This window comes from Oryx dammah, unplaced genomic scaffold (genome assembly GCF_014754425.2).
Source record: "Oryx dammah isolate SB20612 unplaced genomic scaffold, SCBI_Odam_1.1 HiC_scaffold_17, whole genome shotgun sequence".
NCBI classification, from domain to species: domain Eukaryota; kingdom Metazoa; phylum Chordata; class Mammalia; order Artiodactyla; family Bovidae; genus Oryx; species Oryx dammah.
The window spans coordinates 5,614,734-5,635,558 of NW_024070201.1; the positions used below are offsets into that span (position 1 = coordinate 5,614,734).

At 42.1% G+C, this 20,825-nt stretch overlaps 1 protein-coding gene across 1 annotated transcript in view; it reads left to right on the top strand.

Moving 5' to 3' along the window:
• MMP20 (matrix metallopeptidase 20) overlaps nucleotides 1–20,825 on the top strand; it is a 62,019-nt gene that overhangs the window by 3,702 nt on the left and 37,492 nt on the right. Inside the window, exons 2-6 of the mRNA XM_040257844.1 lie at nucleotides 3,846–4,093; nucleotides 8,205–8,353; nucleotides 11,163–11,288; nucleotides 12,071–12,232; nucleotides 14,961–15,102. Coding sequence (XP_040113778.1) covers nucleotides 3,846–4,093; nucleotides 8,205–8,353; nucleotides 11,163–11,288; nucleotides 12,071–12,232; nucleotides 14,961–15,102 — 827 coding nt within the window. The remainder of the gene's footprint in view (nucleotides 1–3,845; nucleotides 4,094–8,204; nucleotides 8,354–11,162; nucleotides 11,289–12,070; nucleotides 12,233–14,960; nucleotides 15,103–20,825) is intronic.

Sequence of the window (20,825 nt, forward strand, 5' to 3'; positions counted from 1 at the left end):
TTAAGTTGTCCTTAAAATGATAGAAGCTTTTATTATCACATTATGAACTTATGGAGAAGGCAATGGTAACCCACTCCAGTGTTCTTGCCTAGAGAATCCTGTGGACAGAGGAGCCTGGTGGGCTGCTGTCCCTGGGGTCACACAGAGTCAGATACAACTGAAGCAACTTAGCAGCAGCAAGCAGCATTATTAACTTAAAAGTTGAAGAAAATAAAAATTAAAAAACTTCCAAATACAAATTGTTAAATTCAGGTGCCTTTACTACCCTTTCACTTTCTTTGCATAAAGATATTTTAAAATTGCCATTATACTCATATTTTGGAGAAGGCAATGGCACCCCACTCTAGTACTCTTGCCTGGAAAATCCCATGGACAAAGGAGCCTGGTGGGCTGCAGTCCATGGGGTCGCTGAGAGTCGGGCACAAGTGAGTGACTTCACTTTCATTTTTATGCATTGGAGAAGGAATATGGCAACCCACTCCAGTGTTCTTGCCTGGAGAATCCCAGGGACGGGAGAGCCTGGTGGGCTGCCGTCTATGGGGTCACACAGAGTCGGACACAACTGAAGTGACTTACCAGCATACTCAAATTTTGGTTCCTTCTTATTTTATTATTATATCATAATAAAATTTTGATGTTTATATGTTCGTAAACATCATGTTTAAAAGTGACAAATATTTCAGAAAATAAACTGAACTGAAGAAGATGCTTAATATACATTAAGTGAAAAGAGATTTATCACTTTATTATTATAGTACAAGCCAAGTTTGTAAATAGAAATGTGTGTATATGAATACACACAGATATAGAGTGATAAACTAGGATGAGGTGAGGAAGTGGGTGGGGGTTGCCAAAAACACAGTGATCCCGAAAAATAATATCAAATGCAATATTTTTGGGAAAAAAAAGTAAATTAAGGCCAAAAAAAATCATGGTGGCAAAAATATTAAAATTTTAAATAAAGATAGGATCCATGTAGGAGCCGCATCCCGCGGGAGCACCCGGCAGGGAGCAGCTCACCCGCTCACCGCAGCAACCAGTCCTCGTGCTCTAAGGAGAAACTGTTTCTAATTCTACCTTTACTTCATTGAAGATGGTTTGCATCCTATTTACTATCACTAGCCTTAAACTTCTTGAGCTGCAGGCCTAGCCTCTTACACGCATTTTGAAGAAGAACCATTTTATTGTAAAAATTTTATTGCTATATGTTCATAGCAAACATATCTATATAACATTTATGATTTTAAAAGTATTATTCTTAATTCCATCACCAACATATAAAAACTGTTAATCTCTTAGTCTATATTTTTTGAAATACTTTCTATGATTCAGGGCTGGGACTAGGACAAAGGACTGCTAAAGGTTGGATCCTATCTTTATTTAAAATTTTAATATTTTTTCCACCGTGAATTTTTTTGGCCTTTACATATTTTTCCAAAAATATTGCATTTGATATTATTTTTCTGGATCACTGTGTTTTTGGCAACCCCTACGCACTTCCTCACCTCATCCTAGTTTATCACTCTATATCTGTGTGTATTCATATACACACATTTCTATTTACAAACTTGGCTTGTACTGTAATAATAATAGTGATAAATCTCTTTTCACTTAATGTATATTAAGCATCTTCTTCAGTTCAGTTTAGTCACTCAGTCATATCCGACTCTCTGCAACCCCGTGGACTGCAGCACGCCATGCCTCCCTGTCCATCACCACTTCCCATAGTTTACTCAAACCCATGTCCAATGAATTGGTGATGCCATCCAACCATCTCATCCTCTGTCATCCCCTTCTGCTTCCAATCTTCCCCAGCATCAAGTTCTTTTCAAATGAGTCAGTTCTTTGCAGCAGGTGGCCAAGGCATCTTCTTATGGGACCATATTTTGTGAAATCAAAATTAGAGTTTAGAGTGTAACTGTAACACATAATCTAACAGGAAACAAAATATTTGAAATTTAAACAGCCTCAGAACATATGGAGCACAGAGCTTCACACAGAACTCACCTCTGAAGACTGTAATTCAGATTTACCATGAGCCTTGTATGGCTACAGCATCCGCTTGAGCAAACAGAATAGCTCAGAGAATCAATGTCATCTTGCCAAAAGAATCAGAAACATAAATGCGTGTATCAGATAGCTTAATGAGACATGGAAATGAAAGCAAATAGTCGCACCTCTGTTTCAGGGCACCTCTCCTGGGTTCCAGGGCTTCCTCACCCTTTTTCTCCTCTTGGGTTCTTATCTCACTAAGATTTTACAAAGCACAACCACCAGGGAAGTGAGGTCTGCTCACAAGCAGGCCAAGGACTAAGGGCTGGTTGAGCCCACAGGAAGGACACAGTAAGGACACAGAGCACCTTGTCTAAACAAGTGAGTCTTATTTCCTTTTCACTTTTTGCTTAACAATTACAGCTTATGTTGACACCAGAAATCTTTGGGATATAGGAAAGGATAAAGACAAATTGTCACCCATAATTTTATAACTCAGAGATAAGCAAGATTAATATTCAGATATATTTCCTTCCATTATTTATGTTACTTACGTTCATTCTATTAAATTATATGTGCTGATTACCAGTGCATTGATTAGTATGTTAATTTTAAATGTTAATATACATGCTGACATTATTATTGATATATTAACATACAGATATAATAAAATGAACATAATACATATACATTATATGATTTGGTTTATGTATGAAATTGTGATTATAATCTGTATAAAGGTTTCACTTTCTGCTTTTCTCAGTGTATTGCCATTATATTGAATCATTACACATGCCACTAAATATTTTTCAAAAACATGATATTAGCAGAGGCCTAGTATTATTTCAAATAAATATATAATAATGTATCTAACACATTCCCTATTGTTAGATATTAAGATTACTTCCAATATTTTATTACTTATACATAAATATATTTAATGGAAATGAATGATACACATAGTTTATATAGAATATAATAAAACACATGGTTTCTGAATTAGTTCATAGGATATACAAATAATTTTATATACAACATACACCTTATATAAATATGAACATTTATGTTTAATAAAATACAGATATAAATCTTTAGCTGCTTTCTGAAATTCCTAGGACAACAGCAGGCACTAAACCTGCCTTTGCGTGACTATGTTATTCACTTCACCCAATAAGTCATACAGTGTTTTGAGTGATATATTAGGGGTTTTAAGCCTTTAAATGCAAATTAAAACATTATATTTATGTCTAATTTTCTAATATTTGCTTCAAGGAACAGTTAGTCCTAGAAAACCTGCCCCTTGAAAAACACCCCACGTATTGAACACACCTAAATTATTTAAAAGTCTCAGTCAGGAAACAGATTGACACCTCCTGCTTTCATATAAAATGAGAGCCTGTACTATGTGGCCTCACAGAGTTAAGAACAGACTGCTCTTTCACAGTGTATAATGAAAAGGCGACACTGATAGTTGCTTACAGAGAAATAGGATAGTCTTTATTTTGCAAATTATTAAAGACTTCAATACAGATAAGTGGGCTGTGGGGAAAATGTTCACACTATTTTCTTTCTAATATTTTTTTCTCTTAAAATAGCAGTTCATTGTAGAAAAAGCACAAAATGCATGCAAATAAAAAAATCTAAAATGCCACTTCCCAAAGGTAATTGTTGTTAATAACTTGGACTTATCTATCTAAGCTTTATATATGCAAGTATATCTATTTTTTTTTTTCAAAAGTGGCAAATGCTGTGCAGACTGTCTTTAGCATAACAAGAATACTGTCCTGTCTTACCTGAGCATAAGTGTTGCTCAGAGCTTGTGCTGTAGACATCAGCCTGCCTCTCCATTTCAGGCGTACCTTGACAAGTATTACACAAAGAAAGGAGGGCCCCAGATTGGGGAGATGGTTGCAAGAGGAGGCAATTCCACGGTTAAAAAGATTAAGGCGCTGCAGGAGTTCTTCGGCCTCCGAGTCACCGGGAAGTTAGACCGAGCTACGATGGACGTGATCAAGAGGCCTCGCTGTGGAGTTCCCGACGTGGCCGACTATCGCCTCTTCCCAGGTGAACCCAAATGGAAAAAAAATACTTTGACATACAGGTAATGAGATCGAGTCTTTCCAAATTCAGAGAGAAATAGCCTCCCTCTTCTTCTTTTCTTTTAAAAGTATCTTCCTTCTGATGTGTATAAAAATCATGACTCGTCCCAATCATAAAAGAGAATGCGAACTTTTTTGGTCTACTCTTTAGACAATGGAGAATTCACGAGAAAACATGACCTCAAGATTGTCCTAATGAGTGGCCATTTTAGGTATGACAGTTTTACCAGTTTAGAGACAACACGTTTTTCCATAAAGAAAATGAATCTTGTCTAAGATTCATAACCTGATGGTACCAGTTTTCTTAAAACAATCTTCTAAATTAGAAGTAAAGCTCACCTAATTAAATTAATTTTTATTAATTCCAAAAATAATTTGTGGGCAATCTGTTCAATGTCTGGGCATTCAGTTCTGGAGATAAAAGGTTAATTACATCATTTTCCCTCGCCTTTGGGGGAGAAATACATGCAAATGGCCGCAGCTCCGGGTGAGAGATGTGAAACCACAAGTCTAAGCAGAGAGCTGCGGAAGCACCAGGTCACCCAGGGATGGCCCGTGACATCCGCGCCTGACCCGAAGGCCAAGCGAGAGCTGGCCGCCCCGAGCCCCGGCTCGCCCCTTTCCCGCCTGGTCCTCCTCGGCTCCCAGACGTGAGCCCAGCCTCCTCGGCCACCCTCCGATGTCTTCCTGCCCGAGGGGGAACAAGGATTCTGCATCATCCAAGAGGACTCACCCAGGCAGAACCAACCCCCGCGCTGTGCTTTGGAGTCTCAGGCCTGAACTCTAGCCCCGCAGCCCGCATCCCCTGGCGGGGCCAGGGCGGGCTTCCTTCCGCACTCGGTCCACCTCCGATAGACCGGCCGTAGTGCATTTTACTGTTATCGATGTTCGGGAGGTGAGTTACAGCTCTCATCTGTGTGATGGAAATGACCTGCTGCGGCTCATCTCTTCCCAACTTGACGTTCACTGGTGGCAGGCTGGTAGCTGAAATGAGCCGTAGTGAAGAGTGTTTCCAATACTGTAATCAGCAAACCCTGCGAGGGGAGGCGGGTAGCCCCAGAGCCAGCGGTTACACGGCCCGCGCACTCCAGTGAGGGCCCAAACCCAAGCAGAGATCAGATGATTCCTCTAGGCCACCTGTTAGCTGCTATGAGCCTTTGAGTCCATAAGGTGGCACTCTGGATACAGCTATTAGTCTCTGCCTCACTGTAAGAAAGCCTCAAAGATCTTTCTTGGGGAAAAAAAAAAAAAAAAACGCCTAAAAGAAACTGAGCGCCCACGAGATTACGAGGTAAGAGAGGAAATTTTTATATTTTTATATAAACTCATGAAGTCTTTCCCATCATCTCCTAAACTGTGTCATAGGAAGTTTTCCTAAACTGAGTAAACTTTCCTAAACATTTCCTAAACTGTGTAAACATTTCCGAGCGCGTCCTCTGTGATTACATTCGTGCTAAATCACTTCAGTCGTGTCCGACTCCTTGCAACCCCATGGACTATAGCCTGCCAAGTTTCTCTATCCATGGGATTCTCTAGGCAGGAATAGCGGTTCCCACGCCCTTCTCCGGGGGATCCTCTCGACCCGGGTATCAAACCCGCTTCTCTTACGTCTCCTGCATTGGCTGGCAGGTTCTTTACCACTAGCACCACCTGGGAAGCCATAGTCTGTGATTACGCACAGCAAAGACAAGGGGATAGATCAGCCTAACTTGGGATTTGAAGTATAGTATTCTTGCGGGAATATTCTTTGGGCAGTCCCCAAAACCCCTCAACACACCCACACTGACCATCCACTTCCTCCTGAACAACTTGCCTTCTCCTCCCCTCCCCTTCTCCAAAAAAAAAGGGAACTAGAGACTACCTTAGCTCTGTGTAGCTACTGGATCTCAGAATAACTTCTTTTAAGGTAACCCAGAGGACTGGAAGGACTTCCCTGTAGCTCAAACGGTAAAGAATCTGCCTGTGATGCTGGAGACCAGGGTTCGATCCCTGGCTCAGGAAGAGCCTTTGGAGGAAGGGATCGGCAATCCCCTCCAGTATTCTTGCCTGGAGATTTCCACGGACAGAGAAGCTTGTTGGGCTATAGTTCGTCGGGTAGCAAAGAATTGGACAGGACTGAGCAACTAACACACACAGAGAGGACTGGAAGGGCTTCCTTTCATTGGTGGCAATGGTAAAGAACCCTCCAGACAAAGCAGGAAGATGTAAGAGATGGGGGTTCAATGCCTAAGTTGAGAAGATCCCCTGGAGGAGGGCATGGCAACCCACTCTAGTATTCTCGCCTGGAGAATCCCGTGGACAGAGGAGCCTGGTGGGTTGCACCGAGTTGGACAGACTGAAGCAACTTAGCACTCAGAGGACTGAAAAAGATAAAATATGATCTAGTGCTTATGTGCATAAACTTTGGAGCCATAAAGTACTGGGCTGAGTTCCTGACTAGTCATGAAACATAGAGTGATACTCTTACCTCTGAAGGTGGCTGTGAGGGTTAGCAGGCATACCACATTGAAAAGTGCCTGGAACCGAGTCCAGCCCTTAGCGTGTGCTCCCAGGACTTCGGCTGTCATCACTGCTGCTGTATCGATCTCTAGACCCTCTGGGCAAAGGCCTCTGTCCACATGCTCTTGCTTTCTGGTCCATCCCTTCTCCATGCCTGTTTTCTCCAGCCCAACACACACAGGCCGCTATGTGGGGATGGATAACTTATCTACAATATGAGAGAATTGGGGAATGCTAACTATACAGAGCCACGACAAATCACAGGTTCATATTATGCTGTGGGAGTGGCAAATTCGGAAAACACTAAACTCGTCCCTTTAAGAGTCCTGGATCCCCCTCTGGACACTCTAGCTCCCTCCTCTTGGGCCCAGTTCCTGGAGTGAGAGATCTTATTCCTTCCCTCTCAGTTGCTGGGTTTGGCTATTTCCCTTCCTCTCTGTGGGACATGGTCCCTTCCTCTGGGGCCTCTGGGACAACCACTGTTGATTTCTGGCTGAGACTGCACCACCTGCATCAGAAGAGCCTGGGACACTTTTTTTTTTTTTTACTTTATTTTGCTTTACAATACTGTATTGGTTTTGCCGGACACTTGTTAAAATGCAGATTTCTTGATCGCGCTTGTGTGTTTAACAAGCTTTCTGAGTTGTTATCACAGGTCCTAAACTTTGAGAACAACTAAGTAGGCCCTAAAAAACACTAGCTTTTGTTCATTAGTTCATCCATTTAGCAAGTGTTTGCTAAGCACCTACTATGTGCAAGAGCCAGGGTTAGGACCTGGCAAAAGTAGACTGTGTGTCTGGCTCTCAAGGTGGACATTTACAGAATTCGCTTCCAACTCTGCCCGCACTATTCAACCTGAGCCCAAGGCCCCAGGTTGCAGTTCCTTTCTTCTGCCCTTCCTTTATGGCAGCTTAGAATCCCCAGCCCCTGGGTTCCAAAGTGGCACATCCTAGAAAAATACCAACTGTCTCTACCCACTGTATCCAAAATGCTCTATACTTTTATGCCTTCCAGCGTCATTGGCAGAGCAGGACTTGATGAAAGAAAGACTTGAGCCTTTTTCAGCCCAAGTGAGCATCCTTGTGACAAGCTAGCACTTCCTCTTTAAGATGTACATTATTTTAAGAAAAAACATTCCCCCATGGCCCTGGGGAAAACCTGCTTGTCTTGAATAAGAATTTACAAAACCTCAAAACTCTTTGTCTTTATTTTTTACAATTGAAAAATTTTGGTCTCTTTAGGGGAAAAAGATTCCTTCTCAATTAAAACCGCTTTAGGAAAAACAGACTTCTAGCTACTCATAAAGTTACACAGGTATTATTCTTTCCAATTAGTGATGTATAATAACAACAAAAGTCAAACTGTTTCAGCATCAGAAATCTCAAATTTTTCATTTCACCCCCTTCATTTTCCTTAAGTTAGCATGTTTCAGTAATGTAATAAAGATGAAAGCAAAACAAGAATTATTATTTTGGAGAAAAATCTCTAAATTGTAGATTTATGGTCACTATTTTTATCACTATTTTTATTTTCAGTATGAGCTTGACATAACTCTCACTTTCTTCACTTAGGAGCACTTGTTAAAAGGAAGACGTGTTGCTTCTGTTTTGACAGAATATCCAAGTACACCCCTTCCATGACCCCCGCGGAGGTGGACAGAGCCATGGAGATGGCCCTGAGGGCCTGGAGCAGCGCCGTCCCTCTGAACTTTGTCAGAGTCAATGCGGGCGAAGCAGACATTATGATCTCTTTTGAAACCGGAGGTACTGTGGTGCTTCCTGGATTTTGTCTATTACTCCAGAGGAAAAATATTTCCGTACTTTTCCTCATACAATGTTTAATCCATGTGACCAGCATGCACCTTCTCAGAGCTGTGAAGGGCAGAGGCCGAGATCGTGGCAAAGTCACGACCTTTATTTAGTCAAAAAACAGATCCGGGGTGTTCTCCACATGACTGAGCTATAGAACAGACTAGGCGTAACCCATTTTCGCTGTGGCATTGCCCCATCAGGGACAAGTTCTGCCAGGTTTAGCTTCTCTATGGCTGGGAGGCCCTCTGACCTCACCCCTGCCCCATGATGGTGTCCATCACTCCCCTTCATAGCAGCCGAGGATCTGCCCCTCTGAATCCTCTCTGACGGTCAGTCCACAGAGCTCCTGCAGCTTTCCCGGGCAGCGCGGTTAGGAGGGCGGCTGTCACTGCTGTCTGGCCCACGCTTCAGATGCCTGTTGGTGGAGTTGCCAGGCCTGCCACCAGCCTTCACACTCTGCCCCTCACTCGCCCCTGTTTCAGAGAGACGGGTCTAGTAGTAAATGAAGGAAAGGCCGTTTAAATCCTTTCCCTCTCAGCTTTCTCAGAGTCAAGGTGAGTATCCCCGCCTCTTTTACTCCACAGATAACCTTTCTAAGTGTCCTCTTTAAAGTCTTTATCCTAATTTTAATCTGATGTCACTGGGGAGAGACATGTATAGAAGCTGGGAGAGAGGATTAAGTAAGTCCTGAGCTGGAGCCCTTGAGAGGTGGCGCTGGGGTGACTGGCCCATGGTGGGTCTTGCTCTTCCCGCAGGGTCAAGGCCATCCACCCCCAGGGAAGCGGCAGGGCAGTGTGGCTTGGGGTAGCTTTAGGGGTGATGGAGTTAACATCTGGCTCTCAATCTTTCAAGCTGGTGCTCTGTTCCCTAAAACAAGTGGACTGGGCCCTCTGCTGCCATTTAACCAGGACCTCAGGGCATGTACTGATTAAACAACACTGCTCTGAAACTTGGGGAATGGCACACCAGAACTTTGTTTGGTTGGGTTTAAATAAAACAAGGTATTCTCACCAAAATCCTGAAAATCTGTGAAGTGTATTCTATAATATCCCTCATTTTATTCTTCCTCCTTTTCTATTATTTTGTAATGAACTTTTAAGTAAATATACATACTAAAACAAAAGCCTATTAAGCTTTAAAAGCTATAATTTTATAAATACGTCTGTTGCTTTCAGGAGTTTTATGCATGAAAGTATAATAAAATTACAGAGAAATTTTCTTTCTTTTTTTGACATGTCCTTAAAATATATTGGGCTCTACAAATCACTTTTAAAACTTAAAAATCAGAAATGTTTCCAAACTAAACACTAAGCAAAATAAGAATTGGACTTGTTCTGAATGCATCTTTACGTTGTGGAAGATGTGTTAAGTGTGGGGATGCCTGAGTCAGGTGGAGCTGATGCGGGGGTGGGAAAGATGGCAGCTGCCCGGGGCTCACATGCAGAGCCCAGGCCATGTCCTCGTGGGAGGTGTTGGGCTCCACCCATGTGCATCGTGGGGCAGTCAGTCACTGTGGGCTGTGTTGAAAGGCAGCAGTTACAACATTAGTTTACCTTGAATTGTGTTTTCTGAATAGCTTATGCTTTGTCATTTTTTTTTTTTTTTTTACTACCACAGGCTGGCCTATTAGTAGAGAATGGGTGACCAACCTCTCATTTTACCATAATGCAGTGTGCTACAGAAAGTACGAGGCAGGTTTTAATGTAATTGCACTCTGATTAATTGGTTCACACTGTCTGGAGAAGGGAATGGCAACCCACTCCAGTACTCTTGCCTGGAAAATCCCATGGACGGAGGAGCCTGGGAGGCTGCAGTCCATGGGGCCACGAAGAGTCAGACATGACGGAGCAACTTCACTTTCACTTTTCACTTCCATGCATTGGAGAAGGAAATGGCAACCCACTCCAGTGTTCTTGCCCGGAGAATCCCAGGGACAGGGGAGCCTGGTGGGCTGCTGTCTATGGGGTCGCACAGAGTCGGACACGACTGAAGCGACTTAGCAGCGGCAGCAGCAGCATACAAACAGAAAGCACACGCTTGTCCAATTTACTATCACTGTCTTAGCCAGATCGTATTTTTGTTTTGTTTTTTGTTAGCAATTTTTTGACATATATTTGATATACAAAGTTGTGTTAGTTTTAGTTGTACAGCAAAGTAATTCATATATATATATGTTCTTTTTCAGATTTTTATCCCTTATAGGTTATTACACTATACTATACTCAAAAATGTTGAGTATAGTTCCCTGTGCTATACAGTAGTTCATCGTCAGTTACCTACTTTATACATAGAAATGTGTATACATTAATCTCAAACTCCTAATTTGTCCCTCCCTCACTGCCACCCCCTAAATAATACATTGAAATCACTCTGCCAACACGTTCACAGTCCAGTGAGTGGATCAGATGGTGGCTGAATAACCATCTGCCTTTCTCCTTCTGTAATCTGCAGCATGATCATAGTCTACAGTAGGCCTTGCGCCAATTGATAGTGCAACAAATACAATAACAAAAGAACATTTTTAAAAAAATTTTAATGCTCACTATCTTTAAAACACAAAATATCGCTTTTATCATCTTACTAGATCCCTCATTGGTATGTGAGATTCCTCTTATTAAAAAATGAATATTGAAAAGTAAATCTATTTGTATGAGAAATACCAATGCTATTCAAAAAGTTGTCCATTCCCTGTGATATTATGTACCCCTCAAAATTTGCTAGAAGGACTAAATCCTGTTGGCATTTTGCCCCATATGTCTAGATCACGGGGATTCCTATCCATTTGATGGGCCTCGAGGGACTCTAGCCCATGCGTTTGCACCTGGAGAAGGCCTGGGAGGAGACACACATTTCGACAATGCTGAGAAGTGGACTATGGGAACGAATGGTATATATGCCCAATTCACCATAGCCTGGAAAATACTGTACCTTCTTCTGGGCCTCCATCATGAAACCTTGAGGTTCAACGTCCCAAGCCACCCTTTAACTAGGGGGGCTGGCTAGGAAAAACAAGTAAGCCAAAAATCCAAAAGGGAACCCCATAAGGGAAAAGACCCACCCTCGATTGCTCTGTAGATTTGTCTAATCTCTGGTTCACAGGGTATAATTTCGAGAAACAGCAATCCCCTACTCAACACACAGCAGTATTTTTCTTCAACTCCGTAGTATTTTTTGTTTCTTACTTGTAGTTGGAAATAGGCTACGTTCATAAATGACCTGAGAAGAATTAGTACTTTACTGAGAAGGGCAATGGGGATGGGTTAAAATTTCTAGAATATCATGCATGTCATCTGGAAATCTCCAGTGTGAAACATGGTGGATAAAAGAGAGCAGACAGGGAACCAATAAAGCATGCATGGACTAAATCTAGGTATTACTGCCACTGTTAGTGCTGAAGCCCTTCTTTACGGAGCGCCACTGACCATAAACAAAATTAATGGATTTACATTTCCATTGTCCCCTACCCGAAGCCCCTCCTCACCAAGGGGGGAAGAACCAGGCTAAAGTCAGCAAAGCTAAGTGCCAGAACACCCTACCAACTTTATAACAACCCAGTTCTGAAAAAAAATGAATAAACTCTGATTTGGCATAAAGTCTCCTGTGAAGACAGGAAATAGTGAAAATAAAACTCTGTGTTGATGCTGTCTCTTCCTCTCTCATATTATCTAGGTTTCAATTTATTCACCGTTGCTGCTCATGAGTTTGGCCATGCACTGGGCCTGGCCCATTCCACAGACCCGTCAGCACTGATGTACCCAACTTATAAGTATCAGAATCCCTATGGGTTCCATCTCCCCAAGGACGACGTGAAGGGGATCCAGGCACTGTATGGTACAATAACTACACTTTTTTGAGTACAGACCCTGAAAATGACAGGCATTTGGTCTCGTGGCAAAGTGTACTCTGCCAGCCATTAACCTGCATAGGTGAAGATTAAGGTAGAAACCACAGCCCCAACTATCCCCTCTTAGGAAAAACTTATTTACCATATATGAGTATTGCTTTCTTTTGTAAGATGAATATTTAAATTTTACATCTTTCCTCCAGAGCATATTGGTCCCTCGATGGCCATAGAAAATACAATCATTTGTGTGTATTTTGAGTGTTGATCAGGGGTTAGATATTAAAAGGATGGATTTTTGTATAGTTCATATATATATATAGTGTGTATCCATTTGCAAATAAGTGATCTTATCCCGGGGCTTCCCTGGTGGCTCAGACAGTAAAGAATCTGCCTGCAATGCGGGAAATCCAGGTTTGATCCCTGGATCAAGAAGATCCTCTCGAGAAGGGAAGGGACCTTATCTTCCTAAAAATAGTAATGTTGATGGTAATAACTGTACCATTTAGTCATATAGCCGATCTGCAGTTTACAAATCATGTTCATATGAGTTATCACATATCATCCTCATCACTAGCCTGAGGGATGTAAAATGTTTTCTGCATTTTATAGTTGAAAAAGCTGAGGCTCAAAGACCATATCCCAAAATATCCAAAATTATCTGAAATGTTAGCATTTTATTAAAGGTAATAAAGGATTATGGGGAACTCTATATCCCATTTTCCTGAACAGAAAGTCAAGTCCATTCATCCATGAGAAGAAATCTTGAAACACCACTAGACCTTGACATTTTGTTTGTTTGATGGGTAAAAAGCTGGAGAATCTAGGAAGCTGCCTTTCCTGTAAGCCTCAGAACCCGCTCATTCAGTGTTTACTTGTGGGCACTCCTGCTCTTCGCTCAGCCTAGAGAAGAGCCTGTAGAACCCAGCTCCTCCTGCCTTCCTGCATCTGGCCAGTTCATCTGTTGTTTAGACGTAGGTACACACAGCTGCAGGCAGATCTCACCTGAGGCATATAAAAGACAAATTTCATCCCAAGAAGTGTTCAGCCAGCTGTTTCCCTTCAGAGTGGGATCTATGCCAGTTCTGCTTCTCTCTTGAGTGACAGAAAAAAAAAAAAAATCCTGCGAATTTCTCCATATGACAAGCTAGGGCTCCAGTGTAAAACCCTTCGTGCGGCCATCAGGGAATGCGTGCTCAGTCACTAAGTTATGTCTGACTCTTTGTCACCCCATGGACAGCGGCTTCTGTCCATGGAATTCTCCAGATAAGAATACCGGAGTGGGTAGTCATGCCGTTCTCCTGTGGTCCCCAAGAGGAACTCACTCCAGATCTGTGCCTACCCTTTATGGGTCTTTGTGCCCTGAAGCGTCACCACCATTCTGACAGCCACTGTTCCTCAGCCAGGAGAGGAAGTTTATATTTTGACAAGGCCGTTTTTCTGCAAGTGAACAAAATACAGAAACGTGGTTTTATAACGCCAAGAGGCACAAGCCTCACCCACTGCTGACCACCTTACCACCCTGAGCTTCAGCAGAGTGCTTAGAGGATTAGGAAGTGTTCAAAAAATGGCAGTGTGTTTCTGATCCAACCAGTTTCCACTTTCTGATCTTTTCCCAAAGCCTCACCCCAACCTCTGATCTTCATCCTATTGCTGACCCTTCTCTACCCGGGTCTTACCCAGCTCACCCCCTGGCCTCACTCCTTCTCTGATCCCCAGCTATGGTAACAAAACTCGATTCAACACAGGGACCTGCCAGGAGCAGTGGCTTAGGCAGCCCCAGATCAGACCTCTGTAGTCGGCAGACAGTCCTCAGGAAAAGAACGGGAGATGAAAACTCAATAGCATTTCCCCCAAGGGCTGGGTCCTGTGTTCCAAGAGGATCTACTAGAAGTTGCCTTTAAATGGGAAACATCTCCATGGTACTTCAGGGCCCCAAGAATTTGCTCAGCCTCTCCTGGACACCTAACAAAAAGCTTATACACAGGGCAGGACACCCAGAAGCTGTTCAAAAATAAGAAAACACACAAGAAAGATAGAATCTTATTGAAAGCAAGAATACTTAATAACCAAAAAGAAAAAAAAAAAAAAACAGAGGAAATTTTCAAAATAGATTGCTAATTCCAAACACCCATAGCTGTCAAAGAAATTTGCATAACAATAAAATAATAGCTGCCATTTTTTGGAACTTTTATTATGTGTCAAGCACTCCACTAAAAGTGCTTTTCAGGCATTATTTAATTCTCACAGAAACCTTCTGAGGTAGGTACCTTTATTGCCTTCCCCCATTTTACTATGAGGAAATGGAGGCTTAGAGAGATTGAATTATTTATCTGAATCACACAAGTCTTCCCTCATAGCTCAGTTGGTAAAGAATCTGCCTGCAATGCAGGTGACCTCGCTTCGACTCCTGGGTCAGGAAGATCCCCTGGAGAAGGAAATGGCAACCCACTCCAGTATTCTTGCCTGGAGAATCCCATGGACAGAGGAGCCTAGCAGGCTACAGTCCATGAGGTTGCCATGGTCAGTCATGACTTCGCAACTGAACCACCAGCATAAGAGTCAGCAACTAAAGCCAGGATTCAAACCCAGGTCCTCGTGTCATCAACAACCACGCTGTTTGTGACCTTGTAATATGCACTGGAAGTGGGTCCCTGGAGCAGAAGTGTACAGACTTCATTCCTGGTACCATTTTGACCAAGTCACTTTGAATCCTAGGACCTCGGAGAGCATTCCCAGGGAAGCCCACCGCGCCCCACGGCCCCCCTCATAATCCATCCATCCCCGACCCCTGTGACTCCAACTTATCCTTCGATGCCGTGACGATGCTGGGGAAGGAGCTCCTGCTCTTCAGGGACCGGTAAGCCTGACACGTGCCCCCAGCTCTCACCAGGCCTCAGCTGCGTGCCCAGGCACACGTTGTCGGAGGAGACCTTGTCGCTGCCTTGGGTGACGATCGTGCAGAAGTGCTGTCCTATGTGACAGTCGGATGGGAGGCAGGAGTCTTTGGGGAAACATAGAGTCGCCAAAACTACTGTTTGTGGGGTACCTCCGATGCTCTTGCCACTGGGCTGTTTTCTATATAATTCCAGTATTTCTTCTAATCTTGTTCACTGTGAAGCAGAGTTAGAATCCCAAATTTACAGATGAAGACGGAAGCCCAAAAGAACACAAAACTTTACAAGGTAACACAGTTGTATTAAGTGACTGAGTTATGACATCAGCCCAGATTTCTCTGATTTCTATTTTATTCGTCTCTGTATCCCTACTGAGAGTCCATAGTATATTCTCAATAAATATTTGTTAAAGAGGATTGGGTAGATGGAAAGACGGATAGATAGGTTGTTGCATGGATGGATGGATTCACAGATGGATAATCAGGAGCATAGATTGATGGGTGGAGAGCTCTAAACTTAGTGTTCTTCCTGAGGCCCTGTTTCTCAAGGCCTCTTGACTTTTCAACTGTCAGTTGTCAAAAAGCTCAGAAAGAGAGGGAATATTGGTGACTTCTTGTTATACCACAGCTATAGCTACTAAAAGAATACCCTGACGTTTGAGTTTCTATTATTGTTGTTTTAGGAATGCTTCTTTTGGGCTTATTAACAGAAGTTTCAGTAGCTCTGTGAGTTATAAAAAACAATGAGATGGCATTGTATTTGACTTTTATGGCATAGGAGACTGAGTAATTTATGATACTGGAGATGATGGATTTTTAGTGAAGATACTATAGGAATAGCTGCAGATATAGCTATGATGAGTGGTGGTTGGTGGTTGATCTTTATTTTTTAGTAATTTTGTTGTTATGGAGATTACTCATGGAAATTAAGTAGATGTAAGTTTAACATTAGTGTAATAAGGGAAAAGGAGAAAATTAAAACTTTTTGTTTTGAAATTAATGTAGAAGTTTTTATTTGAAGATAGGAAGTAGGCTTTGGTAATACATTTTTCTAGCCAAATTAAGTGTGATAATGATGCTGACTTTTGGCTTGCTGAAAGGTGGATGGATGGTGACAGGCAGTGAGTGATAACTGGAAAAATCTGAAGAGGTTGGAAAATTCATGCAGGAGCTTCCCCAGGGACTCAGTCAGTAAAGAAACCTACAATGCAGTACATCTGGGTTTGATCCCTGGGTCGGGAAGATCCCTGGAGAAGGGACTGGCAACCCACTCCAATATTCTTGCCTGGAGAATCCCATGGACAGAGAAGCCTGGTGGGCTACTGTCTGGGGGGGGGTCTCAAAGAGTCATATACAACTGAATGACTAACACACAAAGGGGAATTAAATTTTAGGTTTTGTGTTATAAAGTTAAATTCAAGTACTAGAATAAAACCTGAGAGAGTTACAGCGAAGCTGCTCATTTTAGGTGGTAGGGCAGTTATACGTCAATAGTTGTTGACGTAATCTTGTTGGAAGTAAAAATTCTAGTGAAAATTCTTCTGATTAAAAGACATTTAATAGAATCAGTTAGGAGAGGATTATTTTCATTTATTAAAATTAGAGTCAGAAACGAGATTCTTCTAGACACATGAAGAAAAATAATTTGAATACTTTGGGCAGCTGCTAAGAAAGTGGCAGTGAGTCTTATTAATCAGGTGCAGGCATTGGTATACAATGTGTTAGCAATTTCGATAATTCAATCTTTGGAGAAAAATCCTTTAAGGGAAGGCCTATCTATGAGCTGTAGGCTTCTGATAGTAAGTGAGGTTGAAATAAAGAGTAAAGCTTTAAATAAGCTGCCCATTTGAAAGGTGTCTTGTTTATAGTTATGAAGAGTAGACCCAGAGCATACAAATAATATGGATTTTTAAAATGCAGGTGTGCAGACATGAAGGAATGCTAAGTGTGGTTGACTAGTACCAATAGGAACTATTCCTAGGCCTAAATGGCTTGAAGTGGAGAAGAGAGCAGTCTGCTTCATGAGAATAGTTGGTGTGGGTAGTAACACCTGGACAGATGTCAGTGTTTTGGATAGTTTTATTATTTTCTATCACTGATAAAAACAAAGTAATAAAAGCTCCAGCCATTGTGCTGAGTGAGGCTGAGGGAAGTGGAGCAGAAGTCCAAGCTGGAGGGATTCAGCAGCCACAGCTGGGAGCCCCTGAGGAGAAGTAGACAGTGACTAAGGCTAAGCGTGAAGACCTGTTGGAAAGCTCATGAATTAAAGTTGTGTTTTTCCTATTTCCTTCCTACTGTGCTGTCTCTGGGAACCTGGCTACCAGTTATTCTGTAATTACTTCTCTCCTTGGACAAAAAGAAACCTCCCAACTCTCACCTCCACTCCTCCCTTTACTGGGGACAGAATTCCACCAGATTCAGAATTCATTCAGAATAGGCAGAGGTAGCTCAGGCATAAGCATGTGTGACATTACTTATTCTTTTTCTTCATTGGAAAAGTGTGTTGGGTGCTAACCCCGTCACAGTACCTGGGCCTGTGAAGACAGATCAACACTCCCCTGGCCTTTGCACACCTCAAGGTTAGATGAGGGAAAGAAACACCCAAACAGCACTGCCATCTCACTGTGCCATGGATGTATTTAGATAGAGAAAAGGCTCTGGGGTCTCTTTCTATGAAAGCACACTAATTCCATCAGCCCCACCCTCATGACCTTATCAAGCCCTAATCACCTCCCACTGGTCCCATCACACTGGGAGTGACAGTGAATGATGGGAAAACACAGATATTCAGCCCATAACACAGAGTAATCATATTGTTAAACATGTTATTGAATATCCTTCCAGACTTTTTCTCTGGGTAGAGATTTATCATAAATATGGGAGGGAAACAGGGATATCCACAAAAGTAATGTGCTGGATGTGCTGATTTGCAAACTTTTGCACTCAATTATCTCATTTTTTCCATGTCAATGAACTTTAATTTTCATCTTTATTTAATATACGTGTATATTATCCCAGTGTATAGATCTATCCTTACTTATTTAACCAGTCCCAAACTAATGAACATCTGTATTGTTTCCAATTTTTCAAAATTAGACACAGCTGAACTACATCTTCAGCAATGGATGGGTGTCTACTTTTCAAAGCAAGTGAGAGGAAAACCCAGAAATCTAGGCTTTAGCCTTAGGCTAAGTTGGTTTGAATTCTGATTATGCTTCCTACTGATCAGGTGACACCGGGCAAGTCATGTGCCAAACTTGTGAGCGCTCAATAAAAGGCAGTTCCTATATTTAGGAGGGGGAATCAAAAATATGTACAGTGGGTTAAGGCTTGGAAACAACCAGAGGTATTTTTAATTGTTACCTGTTTTGATTGATTCTTTTTCTTAAGACTTGCTGATTATGTACTTTGTTTTTATTGTTTATTACCAAAAATGAAACCAAAGTTGAATCTGTAGGCACTGACCCAGGAGTGATAGGCAAGGTGCAGAGCAGGAGAGCCCCAGACACCATGCAAGGTGACGTCTGCTCCATCTGACTCTGTGCTGTCCTGATGAGGGGTGTAAGACTTGTACCCCAGTGCGGCAAGTAACTTCTTCTTTTGGTATTATCAGTGGTTGTGATCGAGGCAAAGGAGACAGTGAAGTCAAAGATAGCCCTTTCACACAATTATATTTTCTTTAAAAACCAAAGGAAACACTTTTTAAACTTCTATTTATCAAACTATGAGCATTCAACAATTGCTAACAACTAATTGGACAACTAATTTCATCCTTTGATGAAATACCAAATGTAAATAAAATGTAAATACTGAGCGTGGTAAGAGAATAGAAAGAGAAGCATAGATATAAGGGACATTTAGTAAGCAGGGAAGAAATTAGGGGAAGAAAGATGGCTCATTAACTTACATCTGCTCAGCCATCGCCTTCTCATCTTCTTCCCCTCAGGATCTGAGGAGCTATTGTGGTAAGGGCAGGTAATTCCAAAGAACTAGGAAGAACTAGAAAGAGGACGGGGAGCCAGTAGTGGTACCCTTTCAGCACTGGAGCTACCACTAACTCGCCGTGGGACCTTGAACCTCTCTTCCTCCTTTGCAAAAGCAGATGTTGCCTGATATTTGTTGTGACTTCAATGTGTTCAGTACTTGGTGCTAAGCATTTTGTTATCAACTCCTTACAGCAGCCCTGTAAGGTATGAATTATTATTACTGCCTTTTTCTTAGACATAGAAAAGATGAACAACTTGTTCATGCTCACAAGGCTAGTCATGTTTGAAGCTGGGGCCCACACCCACAGTCCTGTGCCAGAGGCTGGGCTCCTAACTGCCCTGCCCTGCTGCCTCGTGGGTGCCATGCAGAGCTGGACTCGCTTGGCCCTGATCCTCTACCGCCCATCACCAGAAGTCCCCAAGGGCTTGCTAAGCCTGGACAAAGAACAAAGAATTCTTTGAGCCACAGCCAGCGTGGCAACCTGGGGGCTATACGAAAGCATTCCCAGCCTGTTCTCTCCCTCCCGCCAGCCTGGAATTCCCCATCACTAACAATAATCTGTTGATGAGACATTTCAGGCTGTGCATGTAATAACCGCACAGTTTGTTTCCAAAGCATGATTGCAGTGCCTTTTAAAGTCACTGTGAGACTGCTGCACATTCTCCACAGCGTATAAATGGATATGGGTCCATTGAGATGTTCTGTTTGAAAAGAAACGTCAGCTACACACACACACACACACACACACACATTTAATTCACATAGATTTACTCTTTATAATAAATGACAAAATATTAAGGTTATCTCAGATTTCCTTGAAATGACTGAAACAGCAGTCATACCCAAGTGATATTTGTATGCCTTCTATTATTCTGTATTTTACATGATACAGTTTTAATGATAAGATCAAGAATATGTCTATCAGCTTCAGATCTCAGAAGAATAATAGCATTTCACATGTAGAATAGGCATAAAGGTTGATTGTGTCCAAATCCTTCATTTTGGAGACAAGAAAGACAGGCCCGGGACGCTCAGCCCAGAAGACCTGCTCTGCAACCCAGGCCTGCTGAAACCCAGCACAGAGTCTATCACTCACATAGAAAGCCTCATAGCTGTGCAGTGGAACTGTGAAGAGAATGTTGAATTTTGACTTGAATGAATGAATGCCTTCTGACTGGAATGCATCTGTGTGAGTAAGAAAAGCTGCTATGTCCCTGGGCCCTGGGCTTGCAGATTGAGTGAAGAGCCACAAGGAGGAGGAGGTTCTTGAGTATCCAGGTCCCCAGAAATGTCTGCTAGGCTTCTCCACATGCTGTTTTGTTCTCAAAATAGGGTTCTTTATTTTAAAACATCTGTAAATCCCTGACTGATTGACTCATTGTTACATTCTGAAAGATGTTATGTATTGTATATAGTAATGGAAAGAAAAATATGTTTCAGGGTCGTGCATGTAGGGATTGAAGAGAAGGACAAATGTAAGAGGCATCTTGAAAAAGTCACCAGCAGGACCTTGACACTGATTTGATGAGAATAATGGAAAAGGAGAGTCAAAGGTAGCAGCATCACTCACTTAGATAAGAAAATCAAAAAGATTTAGATGCATCAAGAAAAATTCAATTTTAGATAAACTCTTATGATATTATTCATTATAAAATCTGACATTTCATGATCCTTTACAATGTGCTCTGTTATCCTAAGCA